The sequence below is a fragment of the Geotrypetes seraphini genome, chromosome 15, assembly GCF_902459505.1.
Source record: "Geotrypetes seraphini chromosome 15, aGeoSer1.1, whole genome shotgun sequence".
In the NCBI taxonomy this organism is placed as follows: domain Eukaryota; kingdom Metazoa; phylum Chordata; class Amphibia; order Gymnophiona; family Dermophiidae; genus Geotrypetes; species Geotrypetes seraphini.
In genome coordinates, this window is record NC_047098.1 from 54,059,435 (window position 1) to 54,084,749 (window position 25,315).

The following is a 25,315-nucleotide window of genomic DNA, read 5'->3' on the forward strand; positions in this document are numbered from 1 at the left end:
CCACTGGCACCCTTCATATGCCAACACATGCTAACTAGACAGGATACCTCAAGATCCATGACGCGGACATCGAGGCATCATTCATCTCGACATCATTCTTCATCGACATCGAAGTATGTAACACCAACTGAGTCTGGCAAGGTGTCCTGTAAATGTAAACTTACACCTTGACACCGGACCGTCACCAATCACATCATCAATCCCCATCGGTGTTACAGGACTTATTGGTAGACTCAGGTCCAGCAACCCCATCTTCAATAAAAGCTGAGGGTTCTTTGGCATCAGGCTCTCCTCGCCGTTCCCCTACCAGAGCTTCTTCCCCTACTGACAAGATCTCATTTTTAAAATTCATCCGTCAGATGGGAAAAGATCTCTGTTACCTTGGAGGTGGATTCCAAATACAGCAAAGAATTTCTTGAAACGCTTGATTATGATCAGCCTCCTCAGGAAATGCTGAAGTTACCGTTGCATGGCATTCTGAGAGAGACTTTTTATAAAAACTTTGATACTCCCCTCTCCATACCAATTGCTCCAAAGAAGCTAGAGTCTCTGTACAAAGTGATACCTCTCCCAGGATTTGACAAACAGCAGCTACCACATCAATCCCTCATGGTGGAGTTCACTTTGAAAAAGTCATCGTCAGCCAGTGTCTATTCCTCTGTTCCACCCGGTAAAGAGGGATGCACGATGGATAAGTTTGGGCACCGGCTCTATCAAAATTCCATGCTGGCAAATAGATCAGGAACCTATCATTTTCATTTTTCCTGTTACCTCAAACACTTGGTCAAACAGTTTTCTCCTTTTCAAAAATATATTCCTGCTCGTAAGGCCAATGGTTTCCAACAACTTGTAGCCTCTTTGTTCTACAACTGCAGAAATATATGGTTCGCTCTGCATATGACACCTTTGAGCTAACCTCTAGAGCAGCTGCCATGTCCATGGCTATGCGCAGGCTGGTGTGGCTACGAGTGTCTGATCTTGACATCAACCATCAGGATCATCTCGCCAATGCTCCCTGTCCGGGTGATGGGCTCTTTGGTGATTCCATGGAAAATGCCACACAAATGCTGTCCGCCTACAAAACACATTGCGATACTTTGGTTAAAACAAAGAAAAAAAATCACCTCCATCCAGACCTTTCAAACCTGCTTCTTCGTATCAACGCCGGTTTTCTGCCAAGGTTTCTGCTCCTTTTCATCCTCTACCGAAAAAGCAAAAACAGCAAACACGTCAACCGAAAAACCAGCCTGCTTCTCAACCAAAGGCCCCGCAGCCTTTTTGATGTGTTCCTGCAGAGCATAGCCAACATTCCACTATTTCACCCTCTACCTCTCCCTCTACCCATTGGAGGGCATCTTCAGACTTATATCCATCGTTGGGAGCTCATCACCACTGATCTCTGGTTCTTACAAATCATTCGAGAGGGTTACTCTCTTCATTTCCACTCTTTCCCTCCAAATCATCCTCTAAGAGAGTCTGCTTCTAACCCTCCGAAGACTGCTCTTCTTCTTCAGGAAATTCAGTCCCTTCTCCTACTCAATGCCATCGAGGAAGTTCCTGTCAACCAGCAATCTCAGGGTTTTTACTCCAGATATTTTCTCGTGCCGAAGAAAATGGGGGGCCTGCGTCTGATTCTAGATCTCGGAGCTCTCAATAAGTTTCTATTAAGAGAAAAGTTTTGTATGCTATCCCTAGCAACTCTCTATCCCCTCCTATCTCAGAACGACTGGCTATGCTCTCTAGACCTCAAGGAAGCTTACACTCATATACCAGTTCACCGGGTTTCTGGATAATATCTTTGTTTTCAACTCAGTCATCGTCATTACCAATACAAGGTGCTTCCCTTCGGCCTGGCTTCTTCTCCGAGGGTCTTCACGAAGTGCCTAGTGGTGGAAGCGGCAGCCCTAAGGCCTCACAGTCTCCAAGTCTTCCCTTATCTGGATAGTTGGCTGATCAAGGATCTTTCATCTCAGACTGTTCCTCTGGCGATGAATCGCACCATCTTGTTTCTTCAAACCTTAGGGTTCAAAATCAATTTTCCCAAATCAAAACTTCATCCATCCCAAAGTCTGTAGTTCATGGGGCCATTCTAGATACCACTCAAATGAGGGCGTTCCTACCACCAGAGCGTATTCATACTCTTCTGCAACTGTGTCGGCGAGTGCTTCTCTTAAAGACCATCTCAGCACGCCACATGGCCTCCACAGTCCATGTTACACCTCTGGCCAGGCTTCATCTTCGCACTCCTCAAGTGGATATGTTTGCATCTCCCCACAATCACAAGCTGCCCCTATTTTGCTTCACACTTTACGCACCTCACCATCTGGAGGTGGATGCATTTCTCCTAGATTGGACACAGATGTTTCTCTATGCCTTTCATCCCACTCCTCTCATTTTGAAAAACTCTTTTCAAACTCAAGCAGGAGTCGGCCACCATGATTCTCTTTGCTCCAGGCAACATTGGTTCTCCCTTCTACTTCAACAGCACCAGGGAGCAAATACCTCTACCAGTTTTTCCTACTCTGCTTACGCCTAATCAAGGATCTCTTCTACATCCCAACCTGCCATCCTTACACCTGACAGCTTGGTTCTCTCTGGCTGAATGCATCTGATTTTCATCTCTCTCAGTCAGTCCGAGACATTATAAATGCTTCAAGAAAACTGGCCACTCAACAATGTTACCAACAAAAGTGGATGCGGTTTTCTTCCTGGTGTCTTCTCCATCATCATGATCCAGCCTCCTTGTCAGTTGATCTAGTGCTTGACTATCTTCTTCATCTCTCTGACTCTGGACTCAAATCTACATCTATTAGAGTCCATCAGTGCTATTACAACTTTTTACCGACCAGTCCAAGAAAAATCTCTCACTTCTCATTCTTTGGTCTCCAGATACATGAAGGGGCTTTTCAATGTGAAACCACCTCTTAAGCCTCGTTTTTTCCAGATTAATGAAGCCTCCATTTGAACCAATGGCTACAGCTCATCTCAAGTTTCTCACCTAGAAGGTTGTCTTTCTGATCTCACTCACTTCAGCAAGGGGAGTCAGTGAGCTTCAAGCGTTAGTAGCAGATCCACCTTATACAGTTTTTCATCATAACAAGTTGTCTCTGAGTTTCATCTTAATCAGTCAATTGTACTTCCAGTTTGTTTTCCTAAGCCTCATTCTCATGCAGGAGAAAGAGCTCTTCACACTCTGGACTGTAAGCGTACTTTGGCCTATTACATCGACAGGATAAAGCCACATAGAACATCTCCACAACTTTTCCTCTCTTTTGATCCTAACAAGTTGGGGCGTTCTGTTTCCAAGAGAACAATTTCCAATTGGTTGGCTGCCTGTATATCCTTCTTTTATGCTCAGGCTGGATTACAACTGGAGAATTGTGTTACAGCCCACAAAGTCCGAGCTATGGCTGCTTCTGTAGCTTTCCTCAGATCCACTGCATTTGAGGACATCTGTAAAGCTGCCACCTGGTCCTCGGTTCACACCTTCACCTCTCATTATTGTCTGGAGTCTTTCTCCAGACGGGATGGCTGTTTCAGCCAATCAGTATTGCAAAATTTATTTTCTTGAAGACAACACTCCCACCATCTCATTCTGGTTAACTTGGAGGTCACCCATGTGTGAGAATATGCTGCCTGCTTGTCCTGGGATAAAGCACAGTTACTTACTGTAACAGGTGTTATCCAGGGACAGCAGGCAGATAGTCTCACAACCCACCCACCTCCCTGGTTGGCTTCTTAGCTGGCTTATCTGAACTGAGGGACCGCACGCCTTTATTGGGCGGGAAGGCACTCGCGCATGTGCGGTGCGGGCTATCACAAACTTTCAAAAGTTGTAAAGTGGGGATACACTTTTAAAGTGGTCCATACCAGGACTCTGTCAGTTACATCACTCATGTGTGAGAATATCTGCCTGCTGTCCCTGGATAACACCCGTTATGGTAAGTAACTGTGCTTTACAGGTAAGCAACTTCACTTTATTGCTTTCTTGAAATTACTGCCCTGAGTGATTGCCTAGTGTGACTAATGGTTAAGGCAGACTTACTCTTATTTGGTGAAAAATGCTTTTGAAGAAGGCAATTTATTTTTCTCTTATGATCCTTGTAGGTGAAAAAGTTGCAGGTCATGCTGAGGCAAGCTAATGACCAGCTTGAAAAAACAATGAAAGATAAGCAGGATCTAGAAGAGTATATGAAACAAAGCACCGCAGATACCACTCAGCAGGTGAGCATAATATCACAAAGCAATGTGTTTACTAAGTGAATTTCTTTTTGTAACTGAAATGATCTTTGCAGTTTGTACTACTAGTAGTTATATAGCAATAATATTCTAGCCTAGAGCCACATTACAAGCAGGGCTTAAAACTTTGTTTCACTTGGAAATTCTTGTGGATTTGTGGTGTAGAAAATATATCACGGTATACACTTGGTACACAGAAATAAACTTTTTAAAAATTACTGTATAAGTTCAAATATAAGATGAGATTTTTGGGCCCAGAAAAATGGGGGTCTCATCTTATATTCGAGTCACTATCCAGTGCTCACCCGTCCCTCTCATGGATGTTTTGCAGGCCTGCTGGGAGAGAAGCAATTTCTTCATGTTTGGGAGGTCTACATTCAGGCTTTATCATCAAGAAGGAGGAGTCAAATTTTGAATATCCTGGGAGATCTGCTGAGGCTTTAAAATTTGAGATGGGGTTTGCAGTGATGTTTTTTGGGGTCTATCTACATTTGCCTAGCTATAAGGCTACAGACTTGCTCAATCTGCATTCTCTATTTATATTAGCTTTTTTTTTCTGGGAAGAGCAGCTGTGGAGGTTTTTTTTAAAACTTTTTTTTTTAAGAAGAGTTCAATTTAGGATTGGGGGGGGGCATAGGCTGGTTTTTCTAACCTTCCAAAAGATATTCTCTCTTTCCTGGGGTTTTTTTTCTTCAGTCCCAGTTCTGGAGATAGTTGCTAGATCCTCGGCCTGATCTTCGATCCTACGGAGTCTCCCAGCCGCTCCTCCAGGGCTCTGCACTTCCGTTTCCTCATCTTGGGACATAGTGCTGCCTGCAGCACAGAACTGGTATCTCTGGGCTGGATGGATGCCTGTCTCAATTCGGGGCTAAACGAGGTCCCTTTGACGCTAAGAGCTTCCATTAATAATGGAGCTTCTCCTGAGGCTGGCTGTGTCCTCTGAGTTGCATGTCGAACCAAGCCCTCCAAAGTCGTCTGTACTAACTGACTCAGAGTTGGGGTCGCTGGAGGTACAGACTGTGAGGATCCTTTCCTCTTTCCCATCACACGGTCAAGCAGCACAAATGGGTAAGTTCGGAGTTTAGTCTATTCTAGACCAGCTTAGTGGCGCGGCTCAGCGTGCACGTCTGCTCCTGATGCCATCTTGACTCTTATCTCCCTGAAAGTTGTTTTTTTTTTTGCGTCAAAGTTTATCACATTGAACTACATCCAGAGAAGCTAAGATATTCCTGAGATTTTCCTCAACTCACCTATCTTGCACAAAGCCTATCTGTGTCTCTGCTACTGAGGGAAAACCCTAGCCAGTCTATTAGCCAAGATCTTCACCAAAAGCTTCATTTTATAATTTAACAATAAAATTAGCTGGGAGGACCCTGGAAGAGTATGATCTTTCCATGACTTTGGAAGTACTACAATATGTGCTAAAGATAATCCAGTAAATGACCTACCTGAATATATTCTTGAAACATAGCACCTAGACACTGTATAATATAGTCTTGGAGTCATTTATAAAATTCTGCCCAGAGACCATCCACACCTGGAGCCTTATAATTGGAACTCTGACGAATCATCCATTTTATCTCTTACTCTAGAATAGGGCTCTCAAAGATGTTGGGAGTTTTCATCCAAAGAAGGGAAATGTAGACTATCCAGGTATGTCTCTGATCTTCTGGGGCCTGATAAAGGGAAGCATAGTACTGTTGAAAATCTCTATTTAAATTTCTTAATCATCCCTAATAAACTTTCCTGAACATTTCGAACCTGTCTATTGACGAACTTTTAGCCAAGAGGGAGCCACTCTTAATTATCTTGATTGTAGAGTTGAAATTTATAATAACTCTGGAATTTAAGAATCTGCTGATGTATCAATGAATTTAATCAATTGCAATGCTATGATTTGTTCTTGAAGTGCAGATATGGGAGAAATGCAGAAATACATAAGTGGCATATGTGTCATTCTAGTCTCAGGATTTCCTTATCTCCTGCCTTTGGGAAACAAGAAATTATGTCTCCATGAAATATTGCCTTTGTAGTACAGTAGACCCCTGCAAATTCATGGTTCACGAATCGCGGGCTCAGTCATTCATGGTATTTTCTGACTGCCTCTTCTGGTCAGAAAATACAGGGAATGACTGAGCCCGCGAATCAGCCTTCTGCACAACCGATTCCTCCTCCTCTTCCCCCCCCCCCCCCGTCATCCAGTTAGCCTTCTGCATAGTCGATTCCTCCTCCCCCCCATCAGCCTTCAGCACAGCCGATTCCTCCTCCTCTCCCCCCACCATCCCCCCATCAGCCTTCTGCGAGCCTAAATATTGTTTTTTTAGTGCTCGCCGCCACCCCTGCAGCCCTCTTCCACCTCCGATCCGCTCCTAAACCACATTTGCAGTTTTTTTTAATTTGTGCGTGCTCCTGGAATGGAACCCCTGCAAATTTGGGGGGAGTACTGTATCCCAGAAAAGAATGGAGTTTTGTCGATGTTGGGCATTACAAGTTTGATAATCCTGCCATGTTTGAACCATATAGTCCTGAAAGACTGTGTAGAACTCCACTGGAAATTATCTAACTCAAACCATAGCATGATCTGAGATCTGGTAACCCCCACTTTATAGAACAGAGACTGGGAGACCAAAGAGTAGTCAGTCCGTGATTGCGAACTGTGGGCTCTTGAAAGATGGATAATAATCTCTTTCTTGAGGCTCTCCAAATACCGTGTTTCCCCAAAAATAAGACAGTGTCTTATATTAATTTTGGGTCTAAAAAACGCACTAGGACTTATTTTTGGGATGTCTTATTTTTTTCATGTACAACAATCATCTCTCCCTTCCTCTCCTCTACCCCAATTCTTCATCTTTCTTTTCTCCCCCTCCCATGTGCAGCATCATTCGTCCCCTCTCACCCATCCCCTTGTGCAGCAGAACCCCACAACCCTCCCACTGTGAAACTGACATACCTCTACTCCGAGGCCTCCTAAAGCAGTAGGAGTGGGAGCTGCTTTTCGTCGGGGGATAGGTTCCTGAAGAAGGGCTTTTCCCCGAAACCAGCGCGGTTGAACCTGCTCTCCTGGCGCGTTTTTCCTGTGTTTCAGTTCTGTTATTTTTCAGATAAGTACTTGAGTTTTTGATTTTTTGTTTGTATGGTGCAGTTTGATTTTCTGTTGCATTTTCCGGGGGTTTGGCTGGAAGGGTTCGTTTAGGGGTCGCTCAGGTCACATTGGTTTATTCACTTGTTGATTTATTGGCTTAATTGGTGGAAATTTTCACTTTGATTTTCAGCACACTCAGGGTGCTCTATGCTGGTGTGCAGGTGGGGGTTTATTACCTCTACCTTGAAGTGAAGTGTTGGAGCTGGACTCCTCTCGCTGGTGGTTCACACTGAGAGCACCCTTTATTCTTATATCATCCACACTATTGTAGGTGGTTTGTGTGGTTTGTACTGCCTGTGTTCCTGAGTGTCCCCTTAACGAATCTTGAAGTGACTAGGTCTGCCTTTTTTTGTTTTTGCTAAAATATTCCAATAAGCACTCCTGCCACAGAAATCATTGAAGCCCTTATTTTTGCATAGTGAACACTACTAAGCCCATCACTAACCAATCTTAATGTCCCCTCCGACCTTAATGATCTGCATGGTTGATACACTTAATGATCTGCACAGTTGATATGGCTGAGTCAAATGTTAAGGTATCACATAGTGTAACACTTTAAAAATTAGCACCAGAACTTTATACACAATCTGATATTTGACTGGTAACCACAAATCAGTCTTGCAGCTGCATTTTGGACAGTCTCACCGATAACATCCCCAGATACAGCACATTTCAATAATCTAATTTTTGCAAAACAGCTGTCTGTACTACAATCCAAAAATCATATTATCCCAGGACAAGCAGGCAGCATATTCTTTACGCATGGGTGACGTCACCGACGGAGCCCACGGTACGGACCTTTTTACTAGAAAGTTCTAGTTGGCCGCACCGCGCGTGCGCGAGTGCCTTCCCGCCCGACGGAGGAGAGCGTGGTCCCCAGTTTCTTCGTTTCCGCGGAGCGAAGAAGACGTGCGTTTTTCAACTCCGATTGAAATCCTCTTTTGCCTTCCCGCTCGCGTTCTTTTTTCGTTTTATTTACCTTCGGGTTCTTTTTTATTTCATTTCCAAAAAAAAAAAAAAAAAAAATTATTTTCTTTTTGTTTCGTTTTTTGTCTTTGCCCCGGCGGGGCCTGTTGTCACGATCCAGGCCTCGGGGTTTGATTTTGCGGAGGCCGTGTTCACATTCATGCCCCCGCAGCCCGGTTTTAAGAAGTGCCAGCGGTGTGCACGCCCGATCTCCCTCACTGACCCACACAATTGGTGTTTACAGTGTTTGGGACCGGAGCATCGGGCGGACTCGTGCACCCGCTGTGCCACTCTTAAAAAACGCACTTTGAAGAATCGCCAAATCCAGCAAAGTCTGCTGTTCGGCACCGGCCCGACTATGGACTCGACTTCTTCAACTGCGGCACCATCGAAGTCGGCACCGACCACCTCGACACCGCCTGACATTACATCGGCGCCACCGGCGCCAGGTAAGCCGGCTAAGAAGCCTTCCACCCTTGAGCGCCCTCCCACCTCGGTGGCGACACCGGCTCTTTCGGCTCCACGCCGAACTAAAAAGCGCTCCGCTCCGATATCGGTGAGTGCCTCGTCATCGGCCGCCTCATCGCCGGAGCGTAGAGCGGCACCCATGGAACCAAAGCAGAAAAAAGTGGTTCCGGTGCCAACCCTGGATGACCGCATTGCGGCCATCCTCCAGGATAAGTTGCAGGAACAACTCCAAAAGCAACTTAAACAGCTCTTGCCCTCTATCCTGGCACCGCTGCTTTCGGTACCAGACCGGCCCGAGCCCCACACCGTCCAACCGGTATCCACGCCATCGGTACCTATGGACCCCTCCATGCCCATTCTCTCGGCACCGCATATCCATGCCCATGCCGAGACCGTAGCTCTGACGACATCCGATCCTCCTCGGGACCGAGCGGAACACCGGTCTTCCCGCGAACCTGACCGGCACCGTTCTTCCCGGGACCGAGACAGACACAGGTCTTCATCCCCCGGTACCGTCTCGGTACGCTCAGGCAAGTCTCGGTCTAAAGCTCATCATACCGAACCTTCCACTCCAGTCTCTCGGCACGCACACACCGATGTCAGAGACCCGGACCTCTGGGAGGAATCTCCCCTCGGTACCGAGGAGGATGCATCGTCGTCGGACGAAGAGCCCTCGGCCCCCGATACCACATCTAAACCTGAGCAATCTTCTTTTTCAAAATTCCTCAGGGAGTTATCAGGAGCCTTATCTTTGCCTCTGGAATCCGATTCCAAGAAGTCACAAGCTTTCCTGGAGGCATTAGATTTCGATCAACCTCCTAAGGAGTTCCTGAAGTTACCCGTGCATGACATCCTGCGGGAAACGTTTTATAAAAATTGGGAAAATCCATTAACTGTCCCTGGGGCACCCCGTAAACTGGATAGCCTTTACAGGGTTATCCCAATCCCGGGATTTGATAAACCCCAGCTGCCCCATGAATCTCTCCTGGTTGAGTCCACTTTAAAAAAGACTCAAGGCTCCAGTGTATATGCCTCTACCCCTCCTGGCAGGGAGGGTAAAACTATGGACAAGTTTGGCAAGCGGCTCTACCAGAATGCCATGCTTGCCAACAGGGCAAACAATTACTCTTTCCACTTTTCATTCTACCTGAAACATCTGGTAATGCAACTCTCCGCCATGCAAAAGTACATGCCGGAGCACAAGGTTCCACTATTCCAGCAGCACATCTCCAGCCTGCTTCAACTTAGAAAATTTATGGTGCGCTCCATCTATGACTCCTTTGAGCTCACCTCTCGTGCATCTGCCATCGCTGTGGCCATGCGCCGCCTGGCCTGGCTCAGGGTCTCTGATCTGGATGTCAACCATCAGGACCGACTAGCCAACGCCCCATGTATGGGAGACGAATTGTTCGGAGAGTCTCTGGATACCACCACACAAAAACTCTCCGCCCATGAGACCAGATGGGATACTCTCATTAAACCAAAGAAGAAGGCCCCTCCTGCTCGGCCTTACAAACCACAGTCTTCATACCAGCGCAGGTTCTCCGCTAGGCCGCTTAACCCGCCTTCACAGCAACCTAGGCGGGCTCGCCAACAACACCACAACCAGGCTCGTGCACAGTCTAATCAACCTGCCAAGCCTCTTCCTCCTGCCAAACCTTCTCAGCCCTTTTGACTCCTCTCTCCAGGGCTTAGCCAGTCTTCCACCCTCATTGCCTCTCCCTCAACCAATTGGAGGCAGGCTCCACATTTTTCTCAGCCGTTGGGAGGTCATCACATCGGACCAGTGGGTCCTCAACATCATCCGCCACGGCTACTCTCTCAACTTCCAGACTCTTCCACCAGACAATCCTCCCGTAGAGTCTGCTTCTCTTTCAACTCAAACCCCCCTCCTCCTGAGGGAGGTCCAATCCCTCCTTCTCCTCAATGCCATCGAAGAAGTACCTCTGGAACAAAGGGGCCGGGGATTCTACTCCCGTTACTTTCTGGTTCCAAAAAAGACAGGAGACCTACGTCCCATTCTCGATCTCAGGGACCTCAACAAATGTCTTGTCAAGGAGAGGTTCAGAATGCTCTCCCTTGCCACGCTTTACCCTCATCTCTCTCAGAACGACTGGCTATGTTCCCTGGACCTCAAAGAGGCCTACACTCACATACCAATCAATCCAGCTTCACGTCGCTACCTAAGATTCCAGGTGCACCATCGCCATTATCAGTACAAAGTGCTACCTTTTGGCCTCGCTTCATCACCCAGGGTGTTCACCAAATGCCTCATTGTGGCGGCGGCCTTCCTCAGGTCTCACAACCTCCAGGTGTTTCCCTACTTGGACGATTGGTTGGTGAAAGCACCTACGTCTCCGCTTGTGCTACAAGCCACTCATCATACCATCTCTCTCCTCCACCTCCTGGGGTTCGAGATCAACTACCCCAAGTCGCATCTGCTTCCCACGCAGCGCCTTCAGTTCATTGGAGCAGTTCTCGACACCACACTGATGAGGGCGTTTCTCCCCTCCGACCGTCAGCGGAACCTGCTCCGCCTGTGTCGTCAGGTGCTCCTTCATCACTCCATCTCTGCCAGACAGATGATGGTCCTCCTGGGCCACATGGCCTCGACGGTGCATGTGCTTCCCCTGGCACGACTCCACCTCAGAACACCTCAATGGACTCTGGCCAACCAATGGTCGCAGACCTCGAATCTTCTTTCTCATCCCATCTCTGTGACATCGTCTCTTCAGCAATCTCTACAATGGTGGTTGAACTCCTCCAATCTTTCCAGGGGCCTTCTTTTTCATCTGCCCCCGCATTCCATGATCATCACCACGGATGCCTCCCCTTATGCATGGGGTGCTCACCTGGGAGACCTACGCACCCAAGGTCTTTGGACCCCGCAGGAGCGTCTTCATCACATCAATCTCCTGGAACTACGAGCCATGTTCTATGCTCTCAAGGCCTTCCAGCACCTTCTTTGCCCTCAGGTTCTGCTCCTGTGCACGGACAACCAAGTTGCCATGTACTACATCAACAAACAGGGCGGCACCGGATCTCGCCTCCTTTGTCAGGAGGCTCTTCGCATTTGGACCTGGGCCACGGCCCGCAGTCTCTTCCTCAAGGCTGTCTACATCCAGGGCGAACAGAACTCCCTGGCCGACAATCTCAGCCGCATCCTTCAACCTCACGAGTGGACCTTGGACCCTCCCACGCTCCACTCCATCTTTGCTCGCTGGGGCACTCCGCAGGTGGACCTATTCGCAGCTCCTCACAACCATCAGCTGCCCCAGTTCTGCTCCAGACTCTTCTCTCCTCATCGTCTGGCCCCGGATGCATTCCTTCTCGACTGGACGGATCGGTTCCTCTATGCCTTTCCTCCTCTACCTCTGATGTTGCGGACTTTATCCAAACTCCGCAGGGACGGAGCCACCATGATCCTCATAGCTCCCCGGTGGCCTCGTCAACACTGGTTCTCCCTCCTGCTTCAGCTCAGCTCCAGGGATCCCATTCCTCTGCCTGTGTTTCCTACTCTACTTACACAGCAACATCAGTCTCTACTACATCCCAATCTGTCTTCGCTCCACCTGACAGCTTGGTTTCTCTCGGGCTGACCTCTTCAGGAAATCTGTCTCAGCCTGTCTGTCTCATTTTGGACGCCTCCAGGAAACCGACCACCCTCCAATGTTACCATCAGAAGTGGACCAGGTTCTCCTCTTGGTGCCTCCGTCATCATCACGATCCCACCTCTTTAGCGGTGGAAACTGTTCTGGACTACTTGCTCTCCCTGTCCAATGCAGGCCTCAAGTCTAACTCTATCAGAGTCCATCTCAGTGCCATCACGGCATTCCATGAACCTGTCTTAGGAAAACCTCTCACGGCTCACCCTCTGGTTTCCCGATTCATGAGGGGCCTCTTCAACATCAAACCACCTCTGAAGCCTCCTCCGGTCGTCTGGGACCTGAATGTGGTTTTATCTGCCCTCATGAAACCTCCCTTTGAGCCGCTTGCCACAACTTCGCTCAAATTTCTGACATGGAAGGTTCTTTTCCTCATTGCCATCACCTCTGCCAGGAGGGTTAGTGAGCTTCATGCACTGGTTGCCGATCCACCGTTCACTATTTTTCACCATGACAAGGTGGTTCTGCGCACCCATCCAAAGTTCCTTCCAAAGGTGGTCTCAGCTTTTCACCTCAACCAGTCCATTGTGTTGCCTGTTTTCTTCCCGAAACCTCATTCACATCCCGGAGAACAGGCATTGCACAGTCTTGACTGCAAGCGTGCCCTGGCTTACTATCTTGATCGTACAAGGGCTCACCGCTTGTCCCCTCAGCTCTTCCTGACCTTCGACCCAAATCGTTTGGGTCGACCGGTCTCTAAACGGACGCTATCCAACTGGCTTGCAGCTTGCATCGCGTTCTGTTACGCTCGGGCCGGTCTGTCACTAGACGGCGCTGTCACGGCCCACAGGGTAAGAGCTATGGCCGCTTCTGTTGCTTTCCTCCGTTCCACACCCATTGAGGAAATCTGCAAGGCGGCCACCTGGTCCTCAGTTCACACATTCACTACTCACTACTGTCTGGATGCTTTCTCCAGACGGGATGGGCACTTCGGCCAATCTGTACTTCAGAATTTATTTTCCTAATGGCCAACCATCCCTCCTCCCTCTTTGTTAGCTTGGAGGTCACCCATGCGTAAAGAATATGCTGCCTGCTTGTCCTGGGATAAAGCACAGTTACTTACCGTAACAGGTGTTATCCAGGGACAGCAGGCAGATATTCTTACGTCCCACCCTCCTCCCCGGGTTGGCTTCTTAGCTGGCTTATACTAACTGGGGACCACGCTCTCCTCCGTCGGGCGGGAAGGCACTCGCGCACGCGCGGTGCGGCCAACTAGAACTTTCTAGTAAAAAGGTCCGTACCGTGGGCTCCGTCGGTGACGTCACCCATGCGTAAAGAATATCTGCCTGCTGTCCCTGGATAACACCTGTTACGGTAAGTAACTGTGCTGTTTGGCAGCATTGGTTTTACCATGTTAAGAACTCGCATTTGGAAGAAAGCAGACTTGACCACAGCTAATGATCTGATCTTTCATACTCAAGGTAGAATCCAGCCAAACCCCCAAGACTTTGCGATAAGGGGACTTTATTGGAATGTCCACTGTCAGAAACAGGAACTGAAAAGGGATCATAAACTGTTTCAAAATTGACTTTTACTAAGATGCCTCAAGTAGTGATGATGTTTGACTCCTAAATGATTTTACCTATAACTGAAGATAAGCATCCATTCCATTCTTTAATTGATATCCCATAAATCCCTTAAGGATTTATGGGATATCAATTAAAGAATGGAAGGGATGTTAAGATCTGTAATTTCTCAGAATAAGATTTTTTCACAAGAAGTAGTTAAAAAATTTGCTAATGTGGATTCAAATGTTTCTTTCTTGGATAAATGTTTAAATGTAGTAGAGTATCAAGTTTCAGCTCTACAAGCTGTTTCAGCTTTAGCAATTAAGGATTCCTGCAATATTCATTTTAAGATGGAAATACTTGAGAATGCTAATAGAGCTAGAAACTTAAGATTTGTGAATTTTCCTATTATATACAGTAGAACGCTGATTATCCAGATTGCTTTGGGAGTCTCAGTTTATATTTGAGTTCCCCCCAAAGTACCATTCCTATCATCTCCCTTCTCACTAGTGTTCCTTCTCTGCTTCTGCCGCCATTGCCAATAGCCCAGCCTAGCACCCCCCCAAACTGGGAGACTTTCCCACACTATCAGCATGTCCCCTACAAGAGAAGAAAGTGTTCGCCCTCCCTCCCCAAACAGACATCATCAACCTTCCTCCTGGACCCAGTGGAAAGACCCCAGGCCTACCTTGTTTCCCTGGTGGTCTAGCAGAGTGCTGAGGAAGCAGCGATTCCCACTCGCTCCTGCCCATGCTTTTTCAGCAACGAAAATAGCTGCCCTGGAAAATAGCTGCCCTGGAAAGCGGCGACTTAGAGGAGACATGATAGAAACCTTCAAGATCATGAAGGGCATAGAAAAAGTGGACAGGGACAGATTTTTCAAATTATGGGGTACCACAAGTACAAGGGGGCACTCAGAGAAATTGAAAGGGGAAAGGTTTAGAACAAACGCCAGGAAGTTCTTTTTCACCCAGAGGGTGGTGGATAAATGGAACGCGCTACCAGAGGATGTGATAAGCAGAAGCACGCTACAGGGCTTCAAAGATGGTCTGGACAGGTACCTGGAGGACAAAGGGATTGAGGGGTACAGATAGGAGTAGAGGTAGGTTATAGGGATAGGATTAGAGGTAATTTATAAAATTAGTCAGAGACCACTGTTCAGGCAATAGGCCTGATGGGCTGCCGCGGGAGCGGACCGCTGGGCAAGATGGACCTCTGGTCTGCCTCAGCGGAGGCAACTTCTTATGTTCTTATGACTTCTAGTGGCAGTCTCGTGAGCAAGTTAGTTTTCCTTGTAGTTTTTTCTGCAATGTATAAGGCATTTTTTATCATGTCTGAAAACACATTGTTGTCTGCTGTCTAGCCTTTACATTTAAAAGATCCATTGTATTTAATGTGCAATCATCTGGATTTTTGATTATCTGGACTGCTCTCTGCCAAGGTTAGTCCAGATAATCAGCATTATTCTGTACTTACTTTCACCTGAGATCCTTTTGAGGAAATACCTCAAGGATATTCTAGGTAAGGAGAATGCTGCTACTTTGTTTTTTCTCTAAATGATGTTATATTTAAAAAAAAAAAAAAAAAAAAAGGCTCCCGCATGAACAAAGGGTGGATTGTTTGGTATCATCAGAATTAAATTTAACTTTTCTTAGAGGATTCTCAAGATGTGATACAGACAAGATCTTCCCTTTTGGTAACTTGTCTTAATGAAGGTGATAAATCTTTGATAATGAAATTGTATTTTAAAAAAGAAAGATGAGATTTTTTTGTGGAGCTAAAGTAATATTATTTCCTGATGAAGCAAGAGCAGCTCAATTGAGACGGAAGACTTTTTCCCTGTGATAAGGAAGGCTGCGGACCTTATCATAAACAAAATGACCTCATGACAACCCAATTGCTGTTATGTTTATTAGCAATAAACAAAGGCAGCTTACATAAAACAACAAAGTACAGCACATTGGGCCAATGGGTTACATACAGAGCTTCCTGCTACTGTTATGAATCCAAAGTTATATCAGCCAGTATGCTACTTATATACTTTAGTTCAGTAGCCTAGGGTACCACCTAGTTACAAATTATATACTCATTTTCCATTGGTTTGTCACATGCATCATTTCTATTGGTTATATGGTCTATACACTTATCATGGAGCCATATTGAAGCATGACATCAACTAGGGCTCCTTTTACAAAGCCGCGCTAGGGCCTTAACTCGCGGAATAGCGCGTGCTAAATTCCTTTTGAGCAGGCAGTAGATTTTCAGATAGCACACGCTAATCCAGTGCGTGCGCTAAAACGCTTAGTGCACCTTCGTAAAAGGAGCCGCTAGTGTCAAAATTGACCTTTCTATTTCACTAACACTGCATTCTTAATACTAAGGCAATAATTTCTGAGGACAGGCCTCCTCTGTCCTGAGCTTGATTGTAGTTCTGTCAATAGTTCTGATAATTCCTTGGTAGGACATTTTATCCTGTACTATTGCTCCAAGGATGTCACAGTCAGCAGATCTCTGCCAGTTACTAGAGCAAAGGTGAATCTCTCATAGAACATATTGTCTCCTGCTGACAGGCAGAAATATGATTGTCCAGAGGCTTGAATTCATAAGCACGTCTCTCTTAGAAATATAACTTTATTTTTTGGGGGTCTTAGGGGTCTTCGCCTACATTTTCATGCAGGTCTTATTCCTGATTCTTTCACACCTGTAAATGTTACATTTTCAGAATAAAGATTGTTTTCTGGGATCCACTTCAGCTAGAACAAACTGGGAATAAACAGCCCTTATAGAAATAGTAAAGCCATTAGTGGAACGCTGTTATATTAATTATTTTCCTTTTATTTTTTTTTATAAGTTTTGGGAATAGTTTTTCTCTTGACGAGGGCTTGATGGATTGCTTTGTAAATTTTTCTTTTATTAAGAACATAAGAATATAAGAAATGCCTTCACCGAATCAGACCTTAGGTCCATCTAGTCCGGCGACCCGCACACGCGGAGGCCAATCTAGGTGTTCCCTGATGAATACCTAGGTGCTCCCTGATGAAGACCTTTTTATCCGTATCCCTCAATGTGATTTGCAAGGAGGTGTGCATCCAACTTGCACTTGAATCCCATAAGTTTCAAGTTTTCAAGTTTATTTATATTATTTGATTGAACGCTTTTCCAAGTTACAAAGCGTTTTACAAAAGATAAAATAGGATTTCGAGAAATCACTTATACATAGTATATTAACCAAACATACAAGGGTAACAACTTTAAAAACCACTAGAAACAGTAGGAAAGAGGGGAAGAAATACAATTTTTAAAGAAAAAGTACATAAAAGGGAAGTACATTAGGGGGGTGTGAGGAAAAGAATAAGGGACAGAAGAAAGGTCAATAGGGAGGGATATTGGTAGTCTGAATTTAAGGGAGGTTGGAAACAATAAGATTTTACCGGGAAAGTAAACTTTCAGTTAAAGGCTTCTTTAAAAAGAAGGCACTTTAAACTTTTCTTAAATTTTTGCAAATCCTGTTCAAGTCTTAAGTATAAAGGAAGAGAGTTCCAAATCGTTGGGGCAGTAACCAAAAAGATAGAAGCACGGCGTGTTCCGATAATTTTTAAAGAGGGAACATTTAGAGTAGACTGAGAGGATGATCTAAGAACTCTAGACGAACTATATGGAATCAGAAGCCTATCTATGAATGCAGGAGTATTTGTTTTTATTGTCTTGAAGACTAAAAGAGCTATTTTGTATGTAATCCTGTATGATATTGGCAGCCAGTGAGCTTTTTGAAGTAGAGGTGTGATGTGGTCAAATTTTTTAGAACCTGAAATTATCTTTATTGCAGTGTTTTGTATGGTTGAAGACGCCTTATATCCTTTAGATAAGCCCCTTTTAATAAGGAGTTACAATAATCTAATTTTGATATTACTAGGGAGTGAATTAAAGTATTAAGGGAAAACGAATCAAGAAGGGGGACAAGTGAACGAATCATTCTTAGCCTATAGAAACAGTTTTTGACCAATGCACTGATGTGTGCACGGAACGTGAGATTATTGTCTATTAGGACTCCTAAAATGTTTGTATTGGTAGTTTGATTAAGGGGTTTATTATCGATTATGATTGGGTTAATGAGTTGTACCCCTTCTTTCCCTGAGAAAAGCACAGTAGTGGTTTTATTGATACTTAGAGATAGCTGATTGACATTCAACCACTCATGGATTTTGGCCAGCTTTTGGTTAATATTAAATATGTCCTGGGAACTTGTGAGATCAATGGTATGCAAAAGTTGGAAATCATCTGCGTAAGCATATACTGTGAATCCAATGGATTGACAAAGGGTTAAGAGAGGGGCCAAATAGATGTTAAACAGTAATGGAGACAATATAGACCCTTGTGGTACTCTATAGTTTGTTTGATACGGTTTTGAAAAATAATTTTTAAAGTACACTGTAGAAAATCTATCTGTAAAATAAGATCGAAACCAATCTAGTACTTGATCTTTTAGACCGATGGAAGAAAGGCGGTGGAGTAATAAATGATGGTCAATTGTGTCAAATGCTGCTGCTAAATCTAAGGAAATGAGAATGACAGATTTGTGTTGATCCAGATAGTAGTGGATAGATGTAACAAGACCTACTAGTGAATGTTCTGTTGAATGATTTTTACGAAATCCTGATTGGTTGGGATGTAAAACCTGAGTTTTATCAATGAAATCTGACAGTTGCTGAAATACTACTTTTTCAGTGATTTGGGCTAAAAATGGAAGACTCGCTATTGGACGATAATTTGAGCAATCGCAAAGACTGGTTTTTGAATCCTTAATAATTGGAAGGAGAACAGAGTGTTTCCAATCAGTCGGGAGAGATGAAGTAGACAGACTTTTATGAATAATTTGGAGAATAACTGGGCCAAATATTGAAAAATAACGTTTAAGAAGGAAAGGAGGGAAGGATTCAGTTTTAGAATCTTTGAGTTTTATAGATTGAAATAACTGTTTTATTTCAGTTAGAGTTGGAAGAATAAAGTTAGAACATGTAGCTTGTAATGACATATAACTTTTTTGATTTTCATCTGAGATATCCGTAATGGCGCTGGATAAGGATATACTAGTGCTATGCTTGTCTAGACAAGTAGAAACATTATTAGTTATATTTGCTCTAATTGATGTAATTTTAGTGTGAAAAAAATTTGCTAAACAGTTGGCAGAAGGAGTGTCTTCTGTGGAGATAACTGGTTTATGTTTGAAAATTGTTAACTGTTTTAACATTTTGAAAAGTGATGAGGAATTCTTAGTCATAGTAATTTTTTTAATGTAATATTTTTTCTTTGTCTTGTTGATCATTTGACAGTAATGTTGAGAATGTTGTTTATAATTATCCAGGTTGTTTTGTGTAGGTTTGGCGCGCCATTTGCGTTCGGCTGAACGCAAATGGTTTCCATCACAACCTCCTCTGGGAGAGCATGCCAAGCGTCCACCACTTGCTGTGTGAAACAGAACTTCCTGACATTTGTCCTGGGCCTGTCGCCCCTTAATTTCAGTCCATGACCTCTCGTCCGAGTCACATTTGACAACGTGAATAACGATGCTTCTTGCTCTATTTTGTCGAATCCTTTTAGTATTTTAAAAGTCTCTATCATATCCCCTCTCAGTCTTCTCTTCTCAAGGGTGAACAAGCTCAGTTTTCCGAGGCGTTCTTTGTAGCTCAAATTTTCCATACCTTTTACTAGCTTCGTGGCTCGCCTCTGTACCTTCTCCAGCAGGGTTATATCCTTCTTTAGGTAAGGAGACCAGTGTTGGATACAGTACTCCAGGTGTGGTCTGACCATTGCTCTGTAAAGCGTCATTATGACGTCCGCCGTTCTACTTGTGATACCCTTCTTTATCATGCCCAACATCCTGTTGGCTTTCTTTGCCGCCGCTGCGCATTGTGCCGACGGCTTCAGGGTCCTGTCTATCAGTACCCCCAGGTCCCTTTTTTGTTCGCTCTTGCCCAAAGTCACACCTAACATTTTATATTCATGTTCCTTGTTTTTCATGCCCAGGTGCATCACTTTGCATTTGTCTATATTAAACTTCATCTGCCACTTTTCAGCCCATTTCCCTAGCTGGTTCAAATCTTTCTAGAGTTCTTTGCTGTCCATTTGTGACCCAACTGACCGACATAGTTTTGTGTCATCTGCGAACTTGATTATATTACTCGTCGTTTCCTCTTCCAGATCATTTATGAATATATTGAATAAGATTGGCCCAAGAACCGAGCCCTGGGGAAGTGCTTCTCACCACTTCCCAGTCCGAGAACTTCCCATTTATGCCTACCCTCTGCAATCTATTCTCCAGCCAATTGCCTATCCATCTTAGTATATCCCCTTTAATTCCATGGCTTTGTAGTTTCCTCAGAAGCCTAGCGTGTGGAACCTTGTCAAACGCCTTCTGGAAGTCCAAGTATATTATATCTACCGGGTCTCCGCTATCGATTTGTTTGTTCACCTTCTCAAAAAATTGAAATAAATTCGTCAGACATGACTTCCCCTTCCTGAAGCCATGTATTGATAACCATTTTTCTTTAATTGTTTTTGGATTGTGTGTAACAATTGAAAATTCAATGAAAAAAAAATGTAATCGAAATGCAGCCCTAATTACTAGAATACATTTAGAATGATTCACCCAAAATGGAAGTACTGCAGCAATTAATTTATTTTAAAATTTTCTATACCGTTTAAAACTAAACGGTTTACATAATTTACTTACATAATTTTGTAAAAACATAATAACAGACACACAAACAATCATCAGAAATCATATCTACAAACTAATTCCATAGCTTATATAATGAAAATCATGAATAATACATCAACTATGCAGAGAGGAAAATTATTGGCTAAAAAAGGCATCTACAAATAATTGCGTCTTAAGTAATTTTCTAAGCATGCCCTTTTCACTACAGTTTCGTATTTGGCCTACAAGGGATTTCCATATTTTAACTCTTGCACAGCCTAAAGTCATTTTGCCAGTCTCAACAAGCCTTGGGTTAACATTCGTCTTCAGTAGAGCTAAATGCTCAAATCATAGTGATCTCGTTGGTGTATAGCTAAGCATATTATTTTTAAACAATTTTGGTATGCGAGGACAGCTTCTGAAAGCATTTACATGGGTAAAATGTCAATTTGAATATGGGAGTGCCCCATGCCTAGAAGTATAAATGTTTCTCAGTTATAAGTTCTTTCAGCTGCGTTTTGGAGAGGGGTTTCTGGGGAACATGTCAAGGGCAAGATTAGAAAACATGCATTGATTTATATTTTCAGGTCTATGCCCATTTTTATTCATAAAACTACTTGCACAATAATGTGGTGCCCAGTTTTGGAGTAACTTATTTTGAAAATTAGGTATATGGTTGTATCTTGTTTACTTTCTCCAAAAATACTAGGGCTAGGGGACATGCGATGAAGCTACTAAGTGGTAGATTTAAAACAAACCAGAGAAAATATTTCTTCACTCAACATGTAATTAAACTCTGGAATTTATTGCTGGAGAATGTGGTGAAAGCACAACTATAGCAGGATTTAAAAAAGGTTTGAATAATTTCCTTAAAAAGTCCATAAGCCATTATTGAGATGGCTTGGGGAAAATCCACTACTTATTCCTAGGATAAGCATCATCATATCTGCTTTACTCCTTGAACTTGCCAAGTTCTTGTGACCTGGGTTGGCCAGCTTGAAAATTGTCCCAGTGTGTGATCAAATGCTGCAGTGTAGTCATAGACAACTAGATTTCTGTGAACTGACTCTTGGATGCATCTAATTGTGTTTTTTTTCTGGTTTGGAAAGATATCAGGGCTTGTTCTTCGTGCTCAAGAGTCTGAGACTTTATTGAGTGACTTGCAGCTGGCATTTACCCAAGCCAAGAGGAGCGTTCAGGAGCAAATGGTAAATAAGTTTGTTGAAAACTGATTTTCTTTGTACTAATAACTTTTGATTTTTTTACTCTTATGGACTTTTTTCCTTTCTATCTATTTAGTTCTGCATAGTCTTCCTACGAGCATAGTTTAGTATAAACACAGTTCTTTTTTTCTGTGTTTGATGTTGCCTAGACGTAGGGAGATTTAATTGTTGATCATGAGTCACGCCAATTAGGGAAAGGGAGAAGGGATTTGGATTCAGCTGTTGCCACTATCAGTTGTAGTTTGATCCTGAAAAGCTTATAATCTGTTTGCACCTTGAGGCAGTAGAGGGTTAATTGACTTGCCCAAGATCACAAGAAATCATGGTGTTATCCCAGGACAAACAGGCAGCATATTCTCACACATGGGTGACGTCACTGATGGAACCCCGGTATTGACCACTTCAAAAGTGCATCGCCACTTTAAACCTTTAGAAAGTTCGCAATAGCCCACACTGTGCATGCGCGAGTGCCTTCCCGCCCGACGTAGGCACGTGGTCCCTTAGTTTCTGCAGAGCTAAGAAGATGCGTTTTTTCAATGGCTGTTGGAAACATTTTCATTGCCTTCCTGCTCTCGCGTTTCTGTGACTTTTTGTCACTTATTCTTTCTTTTGTTATTTTGTGTAAAAAAACAATTTGTTTTTTAAAATCTTTTCTCTTTAGCGGGTCTTCGGCCCTGAAGGGCCTATTCAAGAACCTTGGCCACCGACTTCGATTTTGCCGACGCGGTGTTCCAGTTGATGTCATGCCTGCTAGCAGGTTTTAAAAAGTGCAGTCGCTGTGCTTGGCCCATATCTGTGACTGACCTGTCTCTAGTGTTTGGGGCCGGAGCACCACCTGGAAACCTGCACGCGCTGCTCTCCTCTTCAGAAAAGAACTCTAAAGAATCGCCTTCTTCAGCAGCACAAACTTTTCAGTGTTGCTAAGGAGGGGGAGTCGACATCACTTCCGACACAGACGGCACCAACCAAGACGACACCGTGTACTTTGACACCAGCAGAAACATCTGTCCTGCTTCTGGTGTTACACCAGACTATCTCTGTAGATAAGCCGGCTAAGAAGCCTTACCCTACCTCCTCTGGGACTCGGGTCAAACTGGCATCGAGCCAAATCATGCCAACTTTAAAAAAAGTCCTATAAATGCCTGATTTCGGTGAGTGCCTCAACATCGGCATCCTCATCACCGGACTGGAGCGTCGTACCAGTGGTACCGGCGAAAAAGCCAACAGTACTGGTACTCTCCCTCAAGCAAAACATTAACAGTTTGCTTTGGGGGGAAATAGGTGAGCTTTTCCAACTATTGGTCCCAACACAGCTTATGCCTCTGTCGACACCGACTCTCCCGGTGTGGACGCAGTCTGAGCATCTCTTGACACCGCCCACACCGTTGGTGGATGCTCCACCGGTGCAGAGACCGTTGACACGGGAGTCGATAGATCCGTCTCCACAGCACCAATCATCCTCGACCCAAACGTCCAGAGAGGTTATGCCCACAAGATCACGGAAGGCCTCTCGGAAGATGAAACATCTCAAGACTTCGACACCGGGTCTCCGACACCGTTCTCATTCCATTCAGGATTCAGACTTGTTCAGAGACTCTGATGAGGATGATTCTTCTGCTTCTGCCTCACCTCATCGTTCTCCTCAGGGAGCTGTTTTCATTTCAGAACACTCTTTCTTTTCAAAATTTCTTCGTAGAATGTCAGAAGATTTTTCTATCCCTCTGGAGGCAGACTCTAAACATTCTAAGCAATTCTTAGAGGCTCTGGATTACAATCAGCCTCCTAAGGAAATGTTGAAGTTACCACTACATGACATTTTGAGAGAGACTTTCTACAAAAACTTGGAGACTCCTTTTGGTTCCAGTAGTTCCAAAATAGTTGGAATCTTTATACAGGGTGGTTCCTATCCCTGGGTTTAATAAACCTCAGCTTCTCCATGAGTCATTGGTAGTCGAATCTACCTTGAAAAAATCTTCAGGAGCTAGTGTCTATGCGTTAGTCCCTCCGGGAAGAGAAGGTAGAGCAATGGACAAGTTCGGTAAACGACTTTACCAAAATGCTATGTTGGCAAACCGCTCTGGAAATTATAATTTTCACTTTTCCTTCTACCTCAAATTTTTGATTAAACAGTTTTCTGCTTATCAGAAATACATTCTAGCACGTAAGACACAGTCTTATCAAAATCTCATTGCTCAAGTTTTCCAGCTTAGGAAATATATGATTCGAACGACTTATGACATGTTTGAGCTCACCTCGCGGGCTGTAGCCAAGTCAGTGGCGATGAGGCGCCTGGCGTGGCTCCGTGTATCCGAACTGGATGTGAACCATCAGGATCGATTGGCCAATGCTCCATGTCTGGGGGATGAACTGTTTGAAGCATCAATGGACACTACTGTCAGGTTTGTTAGTGGCCCCCACAATATATGGTTGGTGGGGGTCACTTGAGAGGCGCCCTTACAAACGCCAGGTCCCAGGTTCAGTTCCCTCACAGATGATTCACCAGGAGTAGAATCAAATACGAAACACAGCCAGAGGTGGTTGCATAAAGAATATATTATAGAAATAGGCTTACAGAAAAGTAGTATTCATAGGCATTACAACAATTAAGCATTACAATTAAGTAGAGAGCAAAGCAGTTTCCCTGCCTTACATAGTTCAGAGGCAAAGAGACAGAGAGTTTGAAGTTCTAGGGAGAGCCAGAGAGAGAGAGAAAGGGGGATGGGGTGATAGTCTAAGTTTCGGGTTCCAGAGATCGGCCAGAGAGAGAGAGAAAGAAAGAAAGAACAAGAGAGCCAAGAGATAGATAGATAGATAGATATAGATTGTTGTGTGTTGCAGAGAGGAGGCTTTTATAGCTTGGAATCTTATTTTGAATATAGAAACTATTGTATGTCCCAGTATCTTTCTGTTTAGAATTTGTAAACTGTTTGAAACAATGGTTAATTTAATTGATAAGGAGGGTGTGATACTTGCAGGCATAGTAGATGGGATTAGTCTCTGGCTTCTTTGTCCCATTCAAGCAGCCTATCTTCTTGATCTGTGCACTTGGACCCATTGTCCTAAGCACCCTCTTAATCAGACATTAACACCTTTTAGCTAGTCATGATTCATTCAGGGCTACTTAAAACATATCAATCAGGGCTACTTAAAACAGTCTCCCTGCCCTCAGGGTCTATCTGCATTCACATGCCAGAGTCAGATTGATATAATTTTCCATAGGCCTTCGCTAACATAAGTAATGCCAACTGAAAATGCTGAATGTTAACGATAGCTATGCTGACAACTACCACCCAGCATCTCTCGGCTCATGAGACCCGGTGGAACACCTTACTCAAATCAAAGAAGAAGCCTCCACTACCTCATCCTTTTAAACCTGCTTCTTCTTACCAGCGCAGGTATACTGCTAA

At 44.3% G+C, this 25,315-nt stretch overlaps 1 protein-coding gene across 2 annotated transcripts in view; it reads left to right on the forward strand.

The window, feature by feature from the left end:
• RABEP1 (rabaptin, RAB GTPase binding effector protein 1) overlaps positions 1-25,315 on the forward strand; it is a 149,730-nt gene that overhangs the window by 77,160 nt on the left and 47,255 nt on the right. For both annotated transcript variants that reach the window (XM_033922011.1, XM_033922010.1), the window contains 2 exons: positions 4,108-4,224; positions 21,795-21,893. In XM_033922011.1, coding sequence (XP_033777902.1) covers positions 4,108-4,224; positions 21,795-21,893 — 216 coding nt within the window. The remainder of the gene's footprint in view (positions 1-4,107; positions 4,225-21,794; positions 21,894-25,315) is intronic.